Here is a 22,962-nt window from a genome sequence, read left to right as displayed (position 1 = left end):
ACTTTGTGTGAGGAACAGACTAAAATTTAAGTCCTTATTGACTGATAATCTTGCTCGGAAAGCAAAGCCTACATTCGTGTACAGAATTTAAACATGGCGCATTGCATTCGGTTACACACAAGAAGCAATACTGTTTTGGTGTCAATTACATTTTTGAATCTAGAATATCTGAATATTTAAATTCTGAATTTGGGCTAGACATGATTTTTGGCGGAGGGGAAAACTATCGGTGATTAAAGGCTTAAATTTAAGTCTGTTCCTTACACAAAGCTATCGTATGCCTTCAGAAGTCATGGAGTAAAGTGCACAAGTTGTATCGACTACTTTTTTGTTTTTTAGTCCTTTATGGAGCTTTGACAGACCGTGGTCACGGTGTAACTATGTTGTTGTTTGGACAGATCTGTGTAAAGATTCTTCAGAAATTCTACTTTTGTACTCCAGGAAAAAAGTGACAGCATATGAGTTTAGAACGAAATGAGAGAGCGTAAATGACACAATCTTCTCCTTTGGGTGGACAAAGTTGGAGTTTAGTAGAAGCAAAATTATAAAAATGACTTTTGTGATATGTTTGTGTACAAAGAGACAAAGTTATGTTTGTAAAAAGAGATGACCCCCCCCCCGCTTTTTTGACATTTCAGTGCTGTGGGTTGCCCGTACTCTGACATCAACCTTAATAAGGATTCGATTCTGCCAGACCGCTTGAGTGGAGAGATGCCGGGTACTGGAGTGGGTCGGCCACACAGAGCAGAACCAAACTCTGAGATTTCAGCCAACACTGATGAGTGAGTGTCATATCTGCTCTCACCCCTTTGATACAGCTCAATGTCAACACTAACTTAAGATTCAGTAAAAGCTGCACTATGTAACTTTGTGCTCTCTAGCGACATCTGTGGTTGAAAGGTAAAATTGCAAGCAATTTGTGGAAGAACACTTTACGTCAGTTGTGTTTCGGCACTGCTCTTCTGGCGGATGAATCTCATGATTTGAGCTTACCTGGATATCGCCTGTGTGTGATCATGACTGGAGATATTCAGAGTCATAACATGCTGTTTTCATGTTGATATAATGTTATATGATTAAACATTTAAAACTGAAATATTACTTGCTTTGATGATGATAAACATATTTTAAATGAATGAATTTTATGCTAATAGCGCTCTTCTGACTCTACACTCAAAGCACTTTTACATAGAGAACAGGGGACTCAATCACTACCAGTATATTTTAATACATAATATTTTCTAGTGTTTTATATACTATTAACGTTTGTATTGTACTACACTTATCAATTTAAGAGGTGAAACTTGTGATAGGCTGATACGAGTTCAATGGAAGAATTTATTATTGTTATATTATATTGTACAGCCTCAGTTGATAAAGCAAGTGAACCGTAATACTACAATATTATGTCTATGCAATGCACACAAAAACACTGTAAACTAAAAATATAAAACAAGGACTCAATAATGATGGGGATAAAATAGCCTATTCTTTATTAAACATGAAAATAATATGCTTAAAAATGCATTATAACAGTTACAAGAAGTCAATTTCAGAAGTAATCAATATTAGTAAACATGTCAAGGTAACTTCCCCCAACAACATAGATACGTCGCGATCGGTTAACACACGAGTAACGTTCGATTAATTAAAGCATGACAAGCAATATTAGCTTCAACAACACTACCAGACAACATATCCAAGCATTATAGCAGGTAAACAACTTCACTTAACGGATAACAGATAAAAATCATCCAGATTGCTGTGATGCTGTCCTGAACTCTGTGAGTGTGAAAGTCTAGAGCTGTCACAGAGACCAGAGAGATGTCTCATGACACTTATTTCAGTGATATCTTTCAGGGAGTAGGAAAAGTTTTTGCATACTTTCCATGAAAAAATCACGTACAGCACCTTTAATGCCCTTTACTTAGGGATGTATAGTTAGCTAGACCAGGGTTTTTAAACTGGGGTCCCAGAAAATTTGAAAGAAAACAGAGGATTTGACTAAATTATTTTTTTTAGGGGCAGACAATGTTAACTAATTAAGACATTTTCCGAATTTGACATTATTACCATTTCATTCTGCTTTCTAAAGACTTGTTGAAAATTATTACTTTAATAGTAGGTTGAAAAAACATACACTGTCAGTTTAGTACAAAGTAAATGATTTCTGGATAACATTTTAATTTGATTAGTTAATTTACAGTTTGGAATTAATATGAAACAAATGTACTTGTATACACTTGTTTTATATTAATTTAAAAAAAATGTAATGACATAAATGAAAGTAACTAGTAATAATAATAATAATAGTAATAATAATAATATTATTATTATTATTATATATTATTTTTTGTTATATATATATGCATTTAGAGGTATTGAGTTGGTAAATAGTGTGTATATTTGTTTTTTTATAAATCATTTGTTAGCCAGGTAGCATAGCTTACAAATCTTACATCAAAACATAAAGTTTTACATAAAACAATACAGTATAGCTGATACCCATCACTATTAAATTAAATTGATTTATTAACAAAAAAAGCTTTCTTGGTATTATTTCTAACCATTTTTTAACAGATGATTTTCATTTTTGTTTTGACAGATAAAATGAAAAGTTTTCTTCACAATAACAGATTTTAGCATTCAGATGCCCAGACAGAATCCGTCAGTGTAGGTCAAGAAAGTGAATATTTAAATGTTACACTTTTGTGAAAATAGTTTCAAAATGACCAGAAATTAGCGCCTGCAGCCAACCAACCTTTTGAAATTAATGCACTACAATAAAATGGAAGATTTCTGCATTCTAAATATCGAATTATGTTTCTATCCCAAACCGTTGCAGAGATATAATCATTTAAATGATGGCTATCATAAAACCTTGTTTTTGAGAAAACAGCCTCTAAAGATTCCAAACAATTTTCAGATATTATTTGACAGAATTGGAAGATATTTTCAAGCATACATTAAATTATTAAGACATAAATAACAGTTTAAGTAAAAGAATATAATGCAGGGACACTGCCCTTGTATGTTGAGATGTGCATTTTAATTCATTCAATGTCTATTTCACATACAGTAAATGTGGGCTCACAAAGTATACTTAAAACATTTCCATGTATTTACACTTACTCATGCACCTGCACACACACACACACACACACATCAGAGCTATTGATGGAGTTGCTGTACATCCACATGGAGATCAGTATCCACCAGCTAAAATACGCTGAAATTAGTTGTATCCACTTCACATCTGTTGTCTCATCTCTGTATGGTATACAGGTATTTAAATCTTAAGCCATATGTTCTTCTCTAGGGTCCATTTTCTCAAGCTTACTAACTGCATTATGGACATTGGTTACTTTCCTGAAGCAATGTACCATTAGGTGAAAGTTGTTGATATCATTGACATCTGATTTGCTGATTACATTACAGATGATGCCTATTGCGCCTCTGATGTTGTTTTAGTAAAGTGGAGGGCTGATCGGAGAGATGCTATACTGGATATGCAGCACTCCCATCTGAATTGATAGCAGCTAAAGTGATTTTGAAGTACAGCATTTAAGTGCATAAGAACATTTATAGTATGAAATATGATAACATTGACAAAATTTGAAAGCTAAGACTTTGCATAGCTTTGAAAGCTGAAACCTTTACATATCAACACCTATTCAGGATTCAGTGGGGGTGTTGATACTCATTTTACATTCAGAGGTTAGCCAATCATAACAGAGGTCATATACATGTTGAACTCTTAAATGTATGATAGCTAAAACTGCCTGTTTCATTGTAAGGGTCAGAGAGAGGGTGGGAAATTGTCACGGAAATCCAAATCAATGGTTCAAAAAAACTTAAAATGAATGAAGAAATAAAATGTTACATAAGAGTATAACATGGCTGCTTTAATTATAATCTGCTATTTTAATTGGTATATGTATTTCCCAGAAGGTGAGCTCACTAAAGAGTAGCACTTGCTCATGTACATTTACACTTTTGTTTGGCTTATTACCTCACCTCAACCTCTGAAAGCCACACCTGTTCTGTTTCAGATAAAATTGAGGAGTTTGTCATGTCTTGCCTTTTGCACAATTTTAATCACGTTTTCATTTATCGTTGTCTAGCAAACCCATCACCTCTGCCCCATCTCAGCCGGAGAAACCCAGCACGGCAACCGCTGCCATGGAAACGCCAGTAAAGAAGCCTGTTGGCACAGAAACCAAGCGAAGGTTAGCTTTAGTCACTCAGTGTGTGATTAGTTTTTCCATCTCTTTATGTCATTCACGATCAGATGGTCTCTGATCTATGAAGGTCAACTGATAATGCTGGCCAGTCATCAGCTGGTTTGACATTAAAGATTAGACCCATACGGTTTCTTATGAGATGTCCAGGTATTTTTAAGTAAATAAAAATGTCTTTTATAGCACTTTTTACAAAACAACAAATATATATTTTTCCAAAGCAGCACTGAGCAAGCGAGCAAGCCAAAGGTGACAGTGACAAGGGAAAATTCAAGATGTTATATAGATGAGATAGAAACCTTTGCAGAAACCAAGAGTTTGCATTAACCAGAAATATCCATCATTTTGTGAATTTTAATAACATTGATGAATGATTCAAAATGCGTTCTCCTAATTCGGACAACTAAAAAGTAAGGTCTACTGTATTAAAAGGTCTATTTAGTATCCCTTCTTTAGATATGCTCCTGCAGTAAAGAATGCTAAAGCAGAATTGGATGATTTTTTTTTTTTTTTTCTTCATATCATAAGAGATTTTCTGTTCCATTTTAGAATCCACCACTGTGAAACATATTTTAAGACTGTCATGATTTTTTTACATTGTGATATTATTCCCATTGCACTCAAATTCTTATGAACCCTTTAAGCTGGGTGCGCCCGCGAGAAAAAAAGATTGTCAAAATATGAATAACTACAGTCTTGACCAACACAAATTAGGTATTGTTTGAAAGCTTCAAAGCTCTACTTTCCAATGCATGTAGGCATTATGACCAAAACTGAACAAGTGCTTTGAAATTTGCAGACAAATTAGAAGTGTTCAGTTTTGATAATTTATATGAATTGGAAAATCAAACTTACCATGATATCTTGACATATAAGAGTTCATAGCACTGTAAATTTCAGAACTGAAAACTTCTTCGTTAGTCCAAAAAAAGGCTTTACTGAAACCAAGGTGCCAAAATGGCTTGTTCTCTACTTCCTCCTCACTAATATGTCATAGTGAGATATTACATCAGCACAGGCCAGCCTCTGCATAAACAGATCAACGCCTACTTTATCGTCAACACTACTTAGGCCCGCCCACCGGTCTTGCAGTTAGAGTAGAGCGGTGAGATTATATTTGGAGCAACAGGAGGTGTGTCACGATGGCCACAAAGATGTCAAGATGTTGTGCAGTGCCAGGTTGTGGGAAACTAGATTTCTTGCATTTGCTTCGCAAGGATCCCAACATTAAGAAAGAGTGGCTGACGTTTATTTTTAATGAAGTCCCGGATCGCGTCGGTAAGAACGTGTTTGTTTGCTCGCTTCATTTTACCGATGATTCTTTCACAAACAATACACAGTTTGAAGCAGGCTTCGCAAAGAGACTTAAATTAAAAGTTGATGCAGTGCCAACTATATTGGACCCAACAAACAAGTGTGAGTATCCATGTTATTTGTTTTGCTTCATATGTTACAGACTGTTAGATGTGTACTAAGTATTTGATTTGATCCTAGTGATTTTAGATGCTCGTGTATTAGTTTTAATGCACAGGGATCTCTAAGCAGCATATATTTTGTTGTTCTGTTGGCATGATGGCACAATTGCCACAAATGCACTTAAAGAGGATTGATATCAATATATTTAGACAATCTCTTTCCTTTTTAATGAAAACATGACTCATTGTAATGAACAACGTATGCATTTGTAACTACACTGAATATATTATGAAAGATGATTATATGACGAACGACAATGCGACAAACACCGGTGAATGTATCCTGTATACATTTACATGTTGCACAGTAAGTGTATCCTTTCACAGTTATAAACGTGATAGCACCATGTATTTACACTTTGTTTGGTACTGTCATGCGTTACTCAGCATTTGTAAAACACGGAAATGTTTCACCGTTGGAATATGCCCCAACTGTGTAACAAGATACACACCATTATGTCACATCTTGGTTTAAACAAGAATAAAAGTAATACCTATTACACAAATAGACAAGTAAATTACAGTGATTACTTACCACGCTGTCACAGACTGCAGTATCCATGGTGTTTGTGGAGGGGGTTAATTCGGGATCAGGCTCTGGCTCAAACATGTATGGATGAATTCCTCTGGTTGTCATTTTTTTAACCATCCGAAATTTTCAAAACAACCCCACACATGCGTAATGGTGGAGGCATTTACACTTATCCTCATGCAAAGATGTTATCCAATCACAGCAGTGGGCGTTTACACTGAAGTCTTCAGGAACACACGTCCCAAAAAACAGAGCATTTGAATCAGAGGCACAAAAACTGGATAGAATATGACCAATTATTCCTAAATTATAATTACTTTTAATGAAAAAAATCACACTAACATTATAAGTGGATCTCAAGGAACGTTATAAAATTAAAAAAAATCCAATTCATGACACCTTTTATAAAAATGCACTGTACATATTATTGTAATCAGTGTAAGGGAATTTGGTAGTATAAATGCACACGGTATGGACTGAAGTGCCTGCGTCCCTTCACCAATAATATGTAGGAAATTGTATAATGGAATTAGCCACATTTGACCACCATTATAAATAGGATAAATGACAACTGATCATATTAGAAGTCTGAATAAAGATTCTCCACTATTTAAAATGCAATGTAACAGGCTCGTTGTATCCGATCACAATTAATACGTAAGGAATTAGCTTCATAAGGGAATTATGATTAATTCACTTAATGAAAGAATTATAGTATACGTCTAATCACTTGGCCATGCTGAGTTGATATGACACATCTGTTAACTCTTTAGAATAAAACTATTTGCATGGCTATTGAAAATAATATCACAAATAGTTTAAGATATGGTTCGAGCTTCAGAGCGCAGAAATGACGAGATTATTTAACAAAATTCCAGTCAAATTATCTTTGAATACAAACAAGACTTTATTGCTAATCTAAAACATCAAAGTAACTAACACATATAGACAAACATAAACAACAGGCTGGTGAGTGAGCTGTAACAGAACGTGAATGAAATGATCTGTACAGAGACATTTTTATTTATGGAGTCTATTTACAATGCCTTGAGAACCATCGATTTGCTGTCGGGTTACTCAAATTAAATTAAAGAGACACTAGCACTTTCAGCAAATGTTTCGAGATGTACTTGCATTTGCTTGCGTTGCTTTGGTTCTTTGGCTCTTTTTAGAAATTTCTGTTTGTTCCATCGATGTTTTGGACCTCTGTTATGATCGTGGATTGGAATGATGAGTCGGCGCTTTGAAGCGAGGCCTCCTGCAAGGGAGACTCGCGACTCCCCACCACGTTGGTGAGTCGTAGCACAGAGAAGAGAAGGGCTTCCTCTGAACTTTTCATTCCGAGCTTTCCTAGATCCTACGTTGTGTGAAACCTGGCAGAGGGGTGCCGACGTGAAACCAGATGAGGAAGGGCTAAGAGCCACGAGGGAAGAGAACAAGCCAAGTTCGTCCTGGGAGGAGAGGTTTTGTTGAGTTGAGGTTGGCCGCACCCCAAAGGTGTCTTGAGCCAATCAGAAGTGTCTTTTGCTGGGTCACATGGTCATTTCTGTCCTCCCCTCAAGATAATTAATTTATGGCCCATTGTGTGTGAAGATTTCTGTTTCCCGCTCAAAAAGTGAACATTTTAATCATGAATTTCATAGGAAAATATATAACTGCAAATAACCCAAATATACATAAACATTACGTGAGGTAGTCTGACAATCTCAAAGGTAGATATACATATGAGAAAGACAAGAACAGCATTAGTTCCATGTATTTAAAAGGGAAAATATTAATAAATATTTCTTGAAATATTTCTCCCAGTCTTGAAATTTAAAGGCTTCAGATCATGCTCTCTTGAGTGTAACTTCAAGAAGAAGAGGGGACCTCCCTCTCCTTTGTACCTGGACTGAGAGCTTCCAAATAGGATACCAGATTAAAAGTTATAATGGTTACTCCATTAACTTAGAGCATGGTGATGCTTGATTATCTGTTAATGTAAATGATATAGTCAGGCTAAGCCTGGTGTATAAAATTATATTGTACGTTTGGTCCAACAGAGAGCTTGGGCATCTTGGGTTGAGATGCATAGAGTCAAAAATTTGGTGTCTGCGTGGAAAAGTTCAGAAGATCATACTGAGTCTGCCCTACACCACTGTCCTGTGGGGTGCAAGGCCTCCTTGACCAATGGCCCTTTTGTTTTAAATCATGTGGTTTTGCTGTTTTAGCAGAATGGTTAGTCTCCTGACCAACCATTTGGCACTCGTTAATTATCTCAAATCAACAACCTAAAAGGAGCTTTAGTCTCCCAAAAGGGGACTCCTCGAGTGGAGTGCAATCTTTCTGACAGTTCTTTTGTTTAGTTATGTTATGCAGGATGGGACTGGGAGAGGGCGCCTCAGACTTTTTGGCACCAAATGTATAGATTCACAGTTCCCTATCTGTCACTCACTCGACGTTGTGTCGATGTAGTGACACTAGGGGGTCACACTTGGGAGCCCGAAACTCCTCTGGTCTTTGATAAAAGGCCAATGAAAATTGGCGAGTGGTATTTGCAACCACTCATTCAGATTTTCTCTTCGGAGCCGAACGGTCGATGTTCACTGAGCTGAATTTCATGACTGTTCCTTCACCTCTGCTGGATCTGACGGCGCATTTCAGCGGTTTCTCCCTCCTCTGCACTGGTGCACTGCAGAGAACGCCCCTGGGTGCTTCGGCAGAAATAAAAGAGTATATTTCTCTAAAAGAGCGGCACACGCAGAACGTCTTTATAAAGACGCGTCTTTTTAAAGATGCCTTTCCATTTGTGTGTTATTCCTGGTTGCGGACGTTATCTCTCGCCTTTTGATGGTCACGATCGCTGTCACGATTGTGTCCGCCAGCTCGTCTCATGGCGAGTTCGACCTCTTGTTCGGAGCCCAAGGCCTGTAGGTTTACGTCGTCCCTGACGGCCAAAGCCTACAGTGCCGCTGGACAAGCCGCCTCCGCCTTGCATGCCATGGCTCTCCTGCAAGTCCACCAAGCCAAGGCGCTAAAGGAACTGCACGAGGGTAGTTCCACCCCGAGATTGATGCAGGAGCTGCGCTCGGTGACCGACCTCGCTCTCTGGGCGATGAAGGTCACGGCACGGTCTCTCGGGCGGGCTATGTCCACCTTGGTGGTCCAGGAGCGCCACCTTTGGCTCAACCTGGTTGAGATGGGAGAGGCTGAGAAGGCACGGTTCCTTGGTGCCCCCATTTCCCAGGTTGGCCTGTTCAGTGACACCGTCGAGGACTTTGCCCAGCAGCTCAAGATCCCGCACCCTGCCTGCTTGTCGCCAAGGGCGTCCCCCTGCGGTGACTGCACCGGCTTCGCCGCAGCCCACCCCTGCGGCCCGGCCCCGGCGTGGAGCCCACCGCAGGAAGCAGACGCCACCCGTCTCACGGCCGGCCGCCAAGAACCCGCAAAAGGCTTCGAAACGCCCTTGAGATGGGCGACCCAGGGACGATGAAACCCACTGTTTTGGAGCTGGTAAGCAGACCACTCCATCCCCGGTTGAGGGCCGGGAGGAGAATCTTTTGTTGCCTTTTCATTTAATTTCACCGCATGCCCAAGTGGCTGCGGTACCCAAGAGTTCAGCAAAAGAGCGGTTTCCTTGTTCCCTGAGTCACATACCCGGTGTGCATGGCTGTCATCACAACCACCATCCACCGTTCCATTTTGGCAGGTTTGGTGCTCCAGCGGCGGTCTCCCCACCCCTGCGCGCCCAGCTGTGGCACAAATCCACCCCCGATGTGACTGTCTCCATGGGTCACGAGGACAGGCCTCTTCCTCCCCCGTCCCAGGCTGTTCCGGGGGTGGTCACAAGGAGCCAGGTAAGTGCTTTGATGTCCCTGAACTCAGCACAGCCACGACACGGCGCGGCACCTCAGGCTCCGCCCCGCCGTGAGGCCCCACCCGCCGGTACGTCCGATGAGATTGTCCCCTTGGTCCCCCTCGCCCGGAGCTTGGACACGTGGCTTGCGCTTTCCAACCCATCGCGATGGCTGATCCGGACCGTCCGACTCGGCTACGCGATTCAGTTCGCCAGGCGTCCGCCCAGTTTCAGCGGTGTCCACTTCATGTTTCGGTGAAGGGCGAGAATGCCGGTACCTTGCACGCGGAGATCACTACCCTCCTACGGAAGGATGCGATTGACTTCATTGTACCGAAGAAAGGTGGTGGGTTGCAGCCAATTTTGGACCTGAAACGGGCTTTACACAGACTCCCGTTCAAGATGCTGATGTAAAAACGCATTCAAGCGAGCATCTGGCATCAAGATTGGTTCGCGGCGGTAGTCCTGAAGGACGCGTACTTCCACGTCTCGATTCTACCATGACACAGACCCTTCCTGCAGTTTGCATTCGAGGGTTGGGCGTATCAGTACAAGGTCCTCCCTTTCGGCCTGTCCTTGTCACCTCGCATCTTCACGAATGTCGCAGAGGCAGCCCTTGCCCCTTTAAGGGAAGTTGGCATTCGCATCCTCAAATATCTCGATGATTGGCTAATCCTAGCTCACTCTCGGGATGTGTTGTGTGCACACAGGGACCTGGTGTTCCCGCACCTCAGCCAACTAGAGCTTCGGGTCAACTGGGAAAAGAGCAAGCTCCTCCCGGTTCAGAGCATCTTTTTTCTTGGCTTGGAGTTAGACTCAGTCTCGTTGACGGCGCGCCTCACGAACGAGCGTGCACAGTTGGTGCTGACCTGTTTGAAGGCGTTCAGACAGAAGACAGCGGTTCCACTGAAACTGTTTCAGAGGCTCCAGGGGCATATGGCATCCTCAGCGGTGGCCACTCCGCTCAGTTTGATGCATATGATACCGCTTCAGCACTGGCTCCAGACTCGAGTCCCGAGATGGGCATGCGGGACTCATCGCGTGGCCATCACGGCGGTCTGTCACCGCCTCTTCAGCCCTTGGACCGACCTCACATTTCTATGGGCAGGCGTTCCCCTAGAGCAGGTCTCCAGGCGCATCATGGTTACGACAGACGCCTCCAAAACGGGCCTGGGTGCTGTATGCAACGGGCACACAGCTGCCGGCTCCTGGACGGGCCCGCGGCTACGTTGGCACATCAACTGCCTCGAGTTGCTGGCAATTTTGCTCACCCTGCGGAGGTTTCGGCTATTTATCCAGGGCAAGCCTGTGTTAGTTCGGACACACAACACGGCAACGGTAGCATTTATCAACCGTCAAGGTGGTCTACGCTCTCGTTGTATGTCACAACTCGCCCGCCGTCTCCTCCTCTGGAGTCAGCAGCACCTCAAGTCGCTGCAAGCCACTCACATCCCGGGCGACCTCAACACTGCAGCGGATGCGCTGTCACGGCAGGTTACCCTCAGGGGAGAGTGGAGACTCCATCCTCAGGTGGTCCAGCTGATTTGGAGTCAATTCGGGCAGGCACAGGTAGACCTGTTTGCTTCCCAAGAATCCTCCCACTGCCCGCTCTGGTACGCCCTGACCGAGGTACCTCTCGGTATAGATGCGCTGGCACACAGCTGGCCCCCTGGACTTCGCAAATATGCATTTCCCCTAGTGACTCTGTGCAAGGTCAGGGAGGACGAGGAGCACCCAGACATGGTTCTCGGACCTCACGCTCCTCGTGACAGCCCCCCCTGGCGATTTCCCCTGAGGAAGGACCTTCTTTCTCAGGAACGGGGCGCCATCTGGCACCCACGACCAGACCTCTGGAATCTCCATGTCTGGCCCCTGGACGGGACGTGGAAGACTTAAGCGGCCTACCACCTGCGGTGGTAAACACGATCTCTCAGGCTAGGGCCTGTATGCCTTGAAGTGGCGTCTGTTCGCTAAGTGGTGTTCTTCCCGACGCGAAGACCCCCAGAGATGCGCAGTAGGATTGGTGCTTTCCTTCCTGCAGGAGAGGTTGGAAGGGCGGCTGTCCCCCTCCACCTTGAAGGTGTATGTAGCCGCTATAGCGGCACACCATGACACAGTGGACGGTAAGTCCTTAGGGAAGCACGACCTGATCATCAGGTTCCTGAGAGGCGCCAGGAGGTTGAATCCCTTCAGACCGTGCCTCGTTCCCTCATGGGACCTCTCTGTAGTTCTTCAGGGTCTGTGGAGAGCCCCCTTTGAGCCCCTGCAGTCAGCTGAGCTTCAGGCACTCTCTTTGAAGACTGCCCTCCTGACTGCGCTCACTTCCATCAAGAGGGTAGGAGACCTGCAAGCGTTCTCTGCAGCGAAACTTGCCTGGAGTTCGGTCCGGGCTACTCTCGTGTGATCCTGAGACCCCGACCGGGCTATGTGCCCAAGGTTCCCACGACCCCTTTTAGGGACCAGGTGGTGAACCTGCAAGCGCTGCCCCAGGAGGAGGCAGACCCAGCCCTGACGTTGCTGTGTCCGGTGTGCGCTTTACACATCTATTTAAATCACATGCAGAGCTTTAGAGTCTCTGAGCAGCTCTTTGTCTGCTTTGGTGGACAGCGGAAAGGAAGCGCTGTCTCCAAGCAGAGGAACGCCCACTGGCTCATTGACGCCATAACAGTGGCATATCACGCCCAGGACGTGCCGCCCCCTGCAGGGCTACGAGCCCATTCTACCAGGAGTGTAGCAGCCTCCTGGGCCTTGACCAGTGACGCCTCTCTAACAGACATTTGCAGAGCAGTGGGCTGGGCAACACCCAACACCTTTGTGAGGTTCTACAATCTCCGGGTGGGACCGGTTTCGTCCCGTGTAGTGGCAGGCACAAGCAGATAAGTCCGGGACAGCTGGCCAGGTGTATCGCTTGCGCATAGCGCCTATCACCTCCTCTGAGCTGAAGACATCCGGTGTTGACTCCCAGTAGTGTTCACAAACTGTGTTCCCTGGATGATTTCCTCTGAGCCCTGTGGCAGACGAGTTCACGGAGAAACTCGCTGCTGGCGCAGTACATGTGCTAACTAAGCCCTGTACTGGGGTAGGTGCTCCACATATGTTGGTTCCCCATAGGTAACCCCGTGCGACATATATCTTCCGCTAATTCATTTCCCTGTTGGTAAACTGCATCTTCCTTAGGTAGAGGCCCCTCTGCCCCAGTCACCATGCTTGTAGAAACTCCTCCCCCGTAGGGTAGGACCTTCCATGGGACTTCTCCACATGACATACTTCCGACAAATCTCGGCAAGACCATGTGACGTATTTCCACTCAAAATCCCCCCCCCCCCCTCTGGGGAGGGTGTGGTCTCTGTGGTGTCTTCCCCTTGGGAGGGACACCCCCCGACGTAGACCTGGTGGCCCCAGTCGGTTAATTCCTTTTTTTGGGGGAGAGGAAAAAAAGAGAATAAGAGGCCTCGACTGGGCTAGCCTGTCTCTATCTTTTGGGCAGTCGACTTGTCCCCAAAGGGCCGTTCGACACTATAGCAGCGTTGGGGGAGGTTACGTGTCGGCCTGGTGTGCTGGCTACAAGGCACACAGTGGTCTGCCCGACACACACCGCCAGTTTATGTAACACAGTTCAGCCAGTTGTGGCATTTCGTATAGGGACCCCTAGTGTCACTACATCGACACAATGTCGAGTGAGTGACAGATAGGGAACGTCCTGGTTACTTGCGTAACCTCCGTTCCCTGATGGAGGGAATGAGACATTGTGTCCCTCCTGCCACAATGCTGAACTAACTGCTGAAATGGCCGGGACCTTGTCTCGGCTTCTCAGCACAAAACCTGAATGAGTGGTTGCATACCAGCTCCTTTTATACCAGTATGTCCGGGGGAGTGGTATGCAAATACCACTCGGCAATTTTCATTGGCCTTTTATCAAAAACCAGAGGTGTTTCGGGCTCCCAAGAGTGACCTATAGTGTCACTACATCGACACAACGTCTCGTTCCCTCCATCAGGGAACGGAGGTTACGCAAGTAACCAGGATGTTTTTTGGCCTGGAAAGGCCCTAAGGTTATTCTTCCAGAAGGTTCTGCTTATTGCTTTGTGTGTCCTTTGGAATGTTTCGTTGCCTGGTGCACTTAAAATCCTACATAAGTAAAAACATCAAACTTTTCAAATAGCCATGTGTCATGTGCTGTTGGAAAGCGCTCAAAGAGTAGAATACAACCAGCCTATTTTTTTTACTCACAGACACAAATATAGCGAGTGATAGCTAAGTATACAGTACTGTGCAAAAGTCTTAGGCACATAAGATGTTCCACAAAAGCATTTGTCTTAGGATGGTTATTTATATCTTCAGCTTTAGTGTGTCAATAGGAAATATAAATGTTAGACTCCCAAACATTACTTTTGCAAATAGAAAAGATTAGAATAGAAGAACAGGGAGCCCTGCAACAGATGTCATGGCCCCCACAGAGCCCCCCACTGAACATTGAGTCAGTCTGAGACTACATATAGAGACAGAAACAATTGAGACAGCCTAAATAGATAGAATAACTGAAGATTATCTTTCAAATGAGCCCACACAAGGTAATATGATGCATAGATCATTAGATAATCCACACAAAGCACAGTGTTACATATGGCCACCAGGAGATGGCACAAAGTACATGACACAAACTCAATTATGACTCAAATGGCACAGAATCTACATCATTCTGTGAAATCTCATTACTAAAATCATGTCATCCATGCTATGCAAACCTTTAGTCATTGTTTTGTTTGCATTTGTAATAAGTTCTTAAGTACAATGATTATGTTTATTTGTTTGGAGAGGATTTTGGACACAGGAATTTTTTGGTGATAGGAGAAACAAGTGCACACAGAACATTACAGTGAGACACAGAATATAAAACAAGGTAAGAGTATAAATAGGCATACAGATAATAGGACATATAACTAAATGGTGTATATACATGTGCAAGTGGTAATGTATGTGCAAGGTAGGGGTATGTACAGTTATTGAATTAAATATGTGAATTTACGTATGCACATGAGATAGGTATTTACATTATTGCACTATGGGGGAGTCATGGGGCAGTTTAATTGTTCATGTGGAAAATGGCCTGAGGGCAAAAACTGTTCTTGTGCCTGGATATCCTGGCGCTCAGTGCTCTGAAGCGCTGGCCAGAGGGCAGCAGCTCAGAGAGGGAGTGGACAGGGTGTATGGGGACCAGAGTGATTCTACCTGCACGTTTCCTCACTCTGGAGACATACAGGTTTTGGAGGGTGGGCAGGGGGGCACGAGTAATCCTCTCAGCAGTCCTGACTGTCCGTTGTAGTTTCCTTCTGTCTGATTTGGTGGCTTCATCAAACCAGACAGTTATAGATGTACACAGGACAGACTCAATGACGACCATGTAGAACTGTGTCAGCAGCGCCTGTGGCAGGTTGAACTTCCTCAGGTGGCGAGGGAAGTACAACCTCTGCTGAGCCTTCTTCACAATGGAGTCTATGTGGGTGTCCCACTTCATGTCCTGAGAGATGGTAGAGCCCAGGAACCTGAATGACTCCACTGCTGCCACAGTGCTGTTCAGAATGGTGGTGGTGGTGGGGGGGGGGGGGGTTCTCCTGAAGTCCACTATTATCTCCACTGTTTTGAGCTTGTTCAGCCCAAGGTTGTTGTGACCGCACCAGACAGACAACTGTTCAACCTCCCGTCTGTTTGCAGACTCGTCACCATCGCAGATGAGGCAGATGACCATGGTGTTGTCTGCAAACTTCAGGAGCTTGACAGTGGGGTCCTTTGCAGTGCAGTCATTCGTGTACAGGGAGAAGAGCAGTGGAGAGAGAACGCATCCCTGAGGAGCACCAGTGCTAATAGTGAGGGTCCCGGATGTGAGTTTCACCAGTCTCACTAGCTGCTGCCTATCTGTCAGAAAGCTGGTGATCCATCGACAGATTGGGGTGGGCACGGAGAGCTGGGTCAGTTTGTTTGAGGGAAGATCAGAAATGATGGTATTGAAGGCTGAGCTGAAGTCCACAAATAGGATCCTTGCATAAGTCCAGTTGTGGCTGAAATCTTTCTTGGTCTACCTGACCTTGGCTTGGTATCAAGAGATCCCTGAATTTTCCACTTCTTAATAAGTGATTGAACAGTACTGACTGGCATTTTCAGGGCTTTGGATATCTTTTTACATCCTTTTCCATCTTTATAAAGTTCCATTACCTTGTTACGCAGGTCTTTTGACAGTTCTTTTCTGCTCCCCATGGCTCAGTATCTAGCCTGCTCAGTGCATCCACGTGAGAGATAACAAACTCATTAACTATTTATACACAGACACTATTTGCAATTTAAAAAGCCAAAGGTGTGGGAAATTAACCTTTAATTGTCATTTAAATCTGTGTGTCGCCTTGTGTGTCTGTAACAAGGCCAAACATTCAAGGTTATGTAAACTTTTGATCAGGGCCATTTGGGTGATTTCTGTTATCATTATGATTTAAAAAGGAGCCAAACAACTATGTGATAATAAATGGCTTCATATAATCACTATCCTTAAATAAAAGACAGATTTTTTTGCATGATCAGTCATATTTTCCAAATTTCTTTGTGATTGTTTTCAGCTGTTTCTCAGGCGGAGAGTCTCAGAATTTATCATAATCTATATCATTAAAAAAAATGGGAAAAGTTTTCTTTACAATGATACCAAACACGTGACCCTCCTTGTTTTGTTTTTTAAAAGCCTTTAATTTTGGGTATGCCACTGAAACAGGAAATCTTTAAAAACACCTTCAGAGCTGAAAGGGTTAATGCACCTTTTTAATATTCCCATTATTTCCGGTGGTGATTCTCATTACTGTAACACTGTGACCTTTTTTTTATATTATTATTTAAATCAGCATAAAGTACAAAAATATGTCCATTATGTATAAATACTTTACAGTGCGAATAATAGGGCTTTTTTTCATTACGTTATTGAGAATTCGGGGGACATGTGTTTCATTGTCATGAAAACCTAAAGTCACAATGCAAAAAAATCTCTAACACTTTAAAATAAGGATAATGCAATAGTTAACATGTACTAACAATGAACAATACTTTTAAAGAACTTATGGTAACACTTTACAAGGTTGCATTTGTTACATTTGTTAGTTAATGCATTAGGTATCATGAACAAACAATGAACAATTAAAAATATATTTTGTACAATATTCATTTTTGTTTATATTAGTTCATAAAAATTCAATTGTTTATTGTTAGTTCATGTTAGTTCATAGTGCATTAACTAATGTTAACATATACAACTTTTAATTTAAAAAAAATGTATTGGTATATGTTTAAATTAACACTAACCAAGATTAATAAATGCTGTTAAAGTGTTGTTTTTATTTATGTTGATGTTTACTAATGTTAACAAATGGGACATTAATGTCATTTTAGATTAATCTTGGTTAATTTTAATTTCTGCATTTAAATTTATTCTATTAAACTTTGTACATATTAAAATTAGTGTATTTTGAACTAACCATGAAAAATTGTTTATTTGTAATTTATACCAAGGGTTTGTAATGCTTGATTCTGATTTGTTGATAGACGTTCTAAACAGTGTTAATCTCATCAACGAAATCACTGACGAAAATGTTTGTTGACGAAGGTTTTTTTTTATTTTGTCAACGATAACAAAGATGAGACGAAAAAGGCACATCATGACGATAAATAAATAATTATATTGAAGTATAATGTTGACTAAAATATGAAGAGATAAAAATTATACTGCAAGATATTAAAGGAGCAATATGTAACATTGACATCAAGAGTTTAAAATGGGTACTGCAGTCCAAATTGGCAGTGGGCGGGATCACACAGGCCAAAACACAAACAGAAATTCCGGCCTGGAACGGACATTTCAAAGTAGAATGTATTGGCTGTAGCATTGTTTTCTGAGAAACCAGTATTTCAACTTAGCATGTTTCCTATATCTCTGATAACATATTATGATAATTGTATGCTTTAGTACAGTAATTATATTACATACTGTACCTTTAAGAGTGCAAGATATAAACAGAAGAAGAAATATCTGTTTATAGAAGAAGATATTAGATATGTATTCATCTTATTCATTAATCCAGTATGTTAGGGATTTCTCCGCTTAAGCTGCATGAGTCAAATGCGCTGACACCAGCAAAATAAACTGCTTCAAAATGGGGTAAATACCTCATTAAAATGCATCCTATTATACAGGAGTTTAATCACTATATCCACAACATATACTGTATGTAATATAACAACGTACATCTGCACTGTGAAGCGGATGAACGGGTGAACTTGAAGTAAATGACGCACTAGTCAAAATATGAGTAACATCCTGGTTACTTGATGGAGGGAACGAGACGTTGTGTCGATGTAGTGATACTAGGGGTCACTCTTGGGAGCCGCAAACACCTTAGATTTTGAAAAAATGCCAATGGGAATTGGCGAGTGGAATTTGCATGCCACTCCACCAGACATACAACTTGTGTAGCAACAGGAAAACTATATACAAGCATGGCGACACAACCACACTTGCTGCTTAAACTTACGTCTTGGCAATTTGAAGCAATGTAACTGCTGACGAGAGCCTCAGCCAGCAAACACAGGTAGTTCAACACACTAATCTCTCTAATTTTTCCTTCACACATACACACACACACACACTCATTAGCAGCGCAAGTGTCCGTTGCTAGTTCTAAAGTGACGTTTTCGAACTAGCAACGGAGGCTTGGGCTGCATCAAAACAAGATGCTAAATCAGCGGCGGAAGAAAGTAGTTCCATTCACATGAGTGTTTTAGGGACGAAAACCATAAAATGTCATGAGATAAAACCCTGAATGATGTCTTGAGGTGTGGTAACCGTGGTATAAGCAGAATAATTGACTCAGGCACATTGAATTATTAAAAAATAATGCACACCTGAAGTGTAACGGCGTGACTATATTACCACCTCGGGGTGTGCATTATTTTTCAATAATTCAACGGACCATCATCAATTATTCCTTACTTAACATAAACCAAGATTAATAAACAATTAAACAATTATTGTTCATCGTAATGCATTAACTAATGTTCACTTCATTGTAAAGTGTTAAGAACACTTTATGGGCACATCTTAACGGAAATATACTCATTGTCTTTATGCAAAATATAATTTCTTTCTTACTTCATTTGATTTTGGTGTTAAATAAGACAGGTTTTATGAGATTAACACATATACACACACTCTGCTCTGTTCTCTGACACACACATGCAAACAAACACGCCAGTATAAACAGCTGCACTGACACATCCTCTACACGACTCAACACTCTCTCACACACTATTACATCAGGCTGATTCATTGTTTACTGAGGGCAAACTGATTCTGAACTGGTTACACATAATTCCTCTCACTTGTGCTGTTGGTGAAAGGACTCTAATCAACAAAGTTTAATGTTCCACATAAACATGTTTCAGGATTACTTAAGCAAAGAAAGCTTGTGCTTTATTATTATATCTCTCATATGGTGTTGAAGTTTTAAACAGTATCTCTGAGGATATATTTTCTTGTATTATTTATTCTGGGGATTTGCATATCTTAAATTCATATTTTTAACCTTGAGATTTTTCTGTTTACTACTATGAAAGGATTAAAAATGTTAATGTTTTGGCTTTATATAACACAATACAAATATGCCAGATCATATCTCGGCTTTATACGAAAATTATGTTGATGATCCTTATATCAGCTAAAGGGATCTTTCCAGAAACATTTACTAGCGAGCCCTTAAAAAAAACATTTGGTGGGGTGTTCAAAATGTTACACTAGTGACTGCTTACTGTTTACTGCCTAACTTTTTTTTTTTTTCCTTTTTTTTTTTTATGTGCACTGTGCAGTATGTAAGGGATAATATACAGTCAGCTGGTCATTATCAACATTATTAAACCTTTGCTATAATGACAGCTGACTGTACAGGACGTCCACTGACAACACAGCTACTTAGCAAGTAAATAATAATTTGGACTTGAAATATTGATTTGAGTTGAAATTATTTTAGTAGCTTACTAGAAGGGACTGCAGAGAGACAGAGTAGAGCACAATGATGTAAGAAACTAAGGCTGAGTTCGGAATGGCATACTACCATATTAATACTCCTTCTGCCATAGCTATATATGGCAAAAATAGTAAGAGTGGTAGTATGTCATTGTGTTGCTATGGGCAGAAATATTTCACGGCTGAATTTCACAATTGGTCGATCAGAATTAAGCACTGTATATAAGAGACCTTTAATAAGCAACAATAAAATTTCAAACAGTAGAATGCTACATTGTTGTCACATGACACCTGTACTGTAAGTGCGTATTTAATTCTGCGAGTGGTGTTTAGCTATCATCTAAAATAAATGCGGTTATTATGCATTTTTCATGCAAAATTAAATAATGAGTCTGGAAAGAGATTTTAAAAATTGTTGTTGTTACTATTTTCGGTTCAACTGCAAGACAAGTGCATTTTGAGATACGAGATGCTAGACAATGTGCTCTGTTTTATACTGCACATTTTGGCAAATGTAGAAAGTCATCTGGTTATTCCACTTTATAGAAAATTTCCACACCATGCACAGTATACATGCTAGTTAAATACTACATACAAATATAGGAGAGTCATCTTGGGAAAATGTCACAAGGGCAAAGTCTCAGTAATGATAAGATTTGGAGCCAAAGTCCAATCACACAAAGGTGTTTTCTCTAGCAAGGTTATTTTATTTTTATTTGTATTTATTTTATTTTTTTTATTGGTTCAAGCACTTAGTTCAAAACCCTCTGAAATTAGAATATTTTTTTGTGAATTTTACCGTCCCAACATAAATTTTCTCTCTCATCATAATTTTGTTATTGCTCTTCAATAAATGAACATAATCAAACCACACTGCCATACATTACAGCAGGGGTCAACTACTGTATATTATGAAGGCAGATTTTTTTTTTAGGACGAAGGTATTTGTCATGAAAGTCGGTACAGGTCATGTTGTCACATTTTTATTGGGGCAGGTTGTCACACTTGTTTTAAATGTGATACATTTATAAAATGTATTAATTGCAATATTTTTATATTGATATTTTTGTACTTTACCTTTTCCATTTTTGTTGTTTCGTGAACTGTTTTGTGCCTCATAATTGTTTTACTTCTTAAATCTTGCACACACACACACAAAAAAAGCCTATATTAGGTTGTTTTTGGTTTTGGTAGTGTGGTGACAGGGGAACATGTCCCCAACCACTGGCTAATGCCAGGTTCCAATGTCGCAACTTACCCCCTATACTGTGACAACATGTCTTGCTATTGGGGCAAGTTGTTACAAAAGGTAAACTTGTGTTCAATGAACTGTATTTTCTTTTCCTGGGCAATAATGGTAGAAATGTTCTATGGCTTATCTGTAGCCAAGACTTTAAGGTATGTGCTTATGCAGAAATGGACCTAATAAAAATAAAAATAAACCTACTCTGAGAAATATTCACTAGAGTATGACAACTATAAACACATATCCGTGCTAAATTGAAATAGTAAGAGCAGTATGGTGATTCTGATGATGTCATGATGACCTGATGATGAAGTGATAATCTCACAATGTTCTCTCTCAGGGTTGGCCGGCCGTGTAAAGTGCGGAAGGTTGAAGAGCCACCACAGGAAGAGGAAGTGGAGAGTGAGGTGTCATCAGTCATTGAAACTAAAGGTAGAAATTCCTACACTACCACCCATATATTTGTATCTTGGATTTGCGTATAATTTGGTGGATGTTAATTATCGAGCCTTTAAATGATTGCTAGGGGAAAAAAATTATTGCACTAATTGTGTTTCTAGCATTGTTTATGTGCACATGCAGTCTGCACTGGCTCAGTGTCTGATCCACTGAAGAAATTTTGCATAACGGGTAACGCTGCAAACACGTGATTTGAATGCAATTTTTATGGCTCAAGTGTTAGGTTGTGGAGGATGCAGCAGACTCTTGTGATCTGGTACACTGTAAATATCATGCTCTATTATTATTATTTTCAGCAAGAGTACGCTTTAATAAAATAATTTATTGTCATGATGTGTCTTTTTTGTCTCATATTCGTTAACATTGATGAAATAAAAAAAACCTTCATCAGGAAACGTTTCGTTGATGAGATTAACTCTGCAGGCAAACAGCACTGACTAGTGAATGAGGCGTATTCTATAATGAGCCTCTTTTGCATAGAATGAAAGCTTGTTTGCTCTGAACAATGACAATGACTTCAAGTTAACAGAACCAAAGTTCATAGAAAAATTCTGTCACTATTTACTCACCCTTGTGTAGATCCAAACCATTATGACTTTTGTGGCACACAAACGGTGAATTTTTATAGAATATGGAGCGCAACAGTGCCAACCCACTTTTTCAGCACAAACTTAATTTGAAGCAAAAAAGTATTTGAAAATCAGACAAAAAGACAAAGGGACAAGAATGTGTACTTGACGTCTTTAATTACAATCCCATGAAGCATTTCAAATGGTGTAATCTATTTAAATACGATGGAAAGATATAAAACGATTGATTTAAAGTTGTTGATTATAAGTATAGAAACAGTGGGCCTCATTCATGAAACTTTTGTAAATATATGAATAAATTTGGATTAATTTGCACGTAAAATGGACCTTCCCGAAAACTTTCCGCAGGATTCACAAACGCTTTGTACTCCCCAGATTTGTTAGTAAACCATGTGTACGTTTGTGAATTCCAAACATTCATAAATAGGAGGTGTGTGCACATTCATTCACAATTATCATAATCCACACTCATGAAAACGCCATACAAGGAAGGCACCAGACTCGCTAGTAAATCCTAGCAAATAGGTATTAACTTT

The 22,962-nt window shown here is 41.0% G+C and overlaps 1 protein-coding gene across 4 annotated transcripts in view; it reads left to right on the top strand.

Moving 5' to 3' along the window:
- Nucleotides 1–22,962, top strand: part of l3mbtl3 (L3MBTL histone methyl-lysine binding protein 3) — a 158,405-nt gene that overhangs the window by 107,080 nt on the left and 28,363 nt on the right. For 2 of the 4 annotated variants that reach the window (XR_007892051.1, XM_051644829.1), the window contains exons 17-19: nt 639–782; nt 4,125–4,229; nt 21,718–21,809. Coding sequence is in view for 2 of the 4 variants with exons in the window: in XM_051644829.1 (XP_051500789.1) it covers nt 639–782; nt 4,125–4,229; nt 21,718–21,809 (341 nt within the window). In the remaining 2 variants the exon portion in view is untranslated. The remainder of the gene's footprint in view (nt 1–638; nt 783–4,124; nt 4,230–21,717; nt 21,810–22,962) is intronic. The other 2 variants (XR_007892052.1, XM_051644830.1) reach the window with 1 other exon arrangement.

The sequence above is a fragment of the Myxocyprinus asiaticus genome, chromosome 19 (genome assembly GCF_019703515.2).
Source record: "Myxocyprinus asiaticus isolate MX2 ecotype Aquarium Trade chromosome 19, UBuf_Myxa_2, whole genome shotgun sequence".
NCBI classification, from domain to species: Eukaryota; Metazoa; Chordata; class Actinopteri; order Cypriniformes; family Catostomidae; genus Myxocyprinus; species Myxocyprinus asiaticus.
The sequence above is the reverse complement of the archived record's forward strand: the minus strand, read 5'-3'. Positions and strand labels throughout refer to the sequence as shown.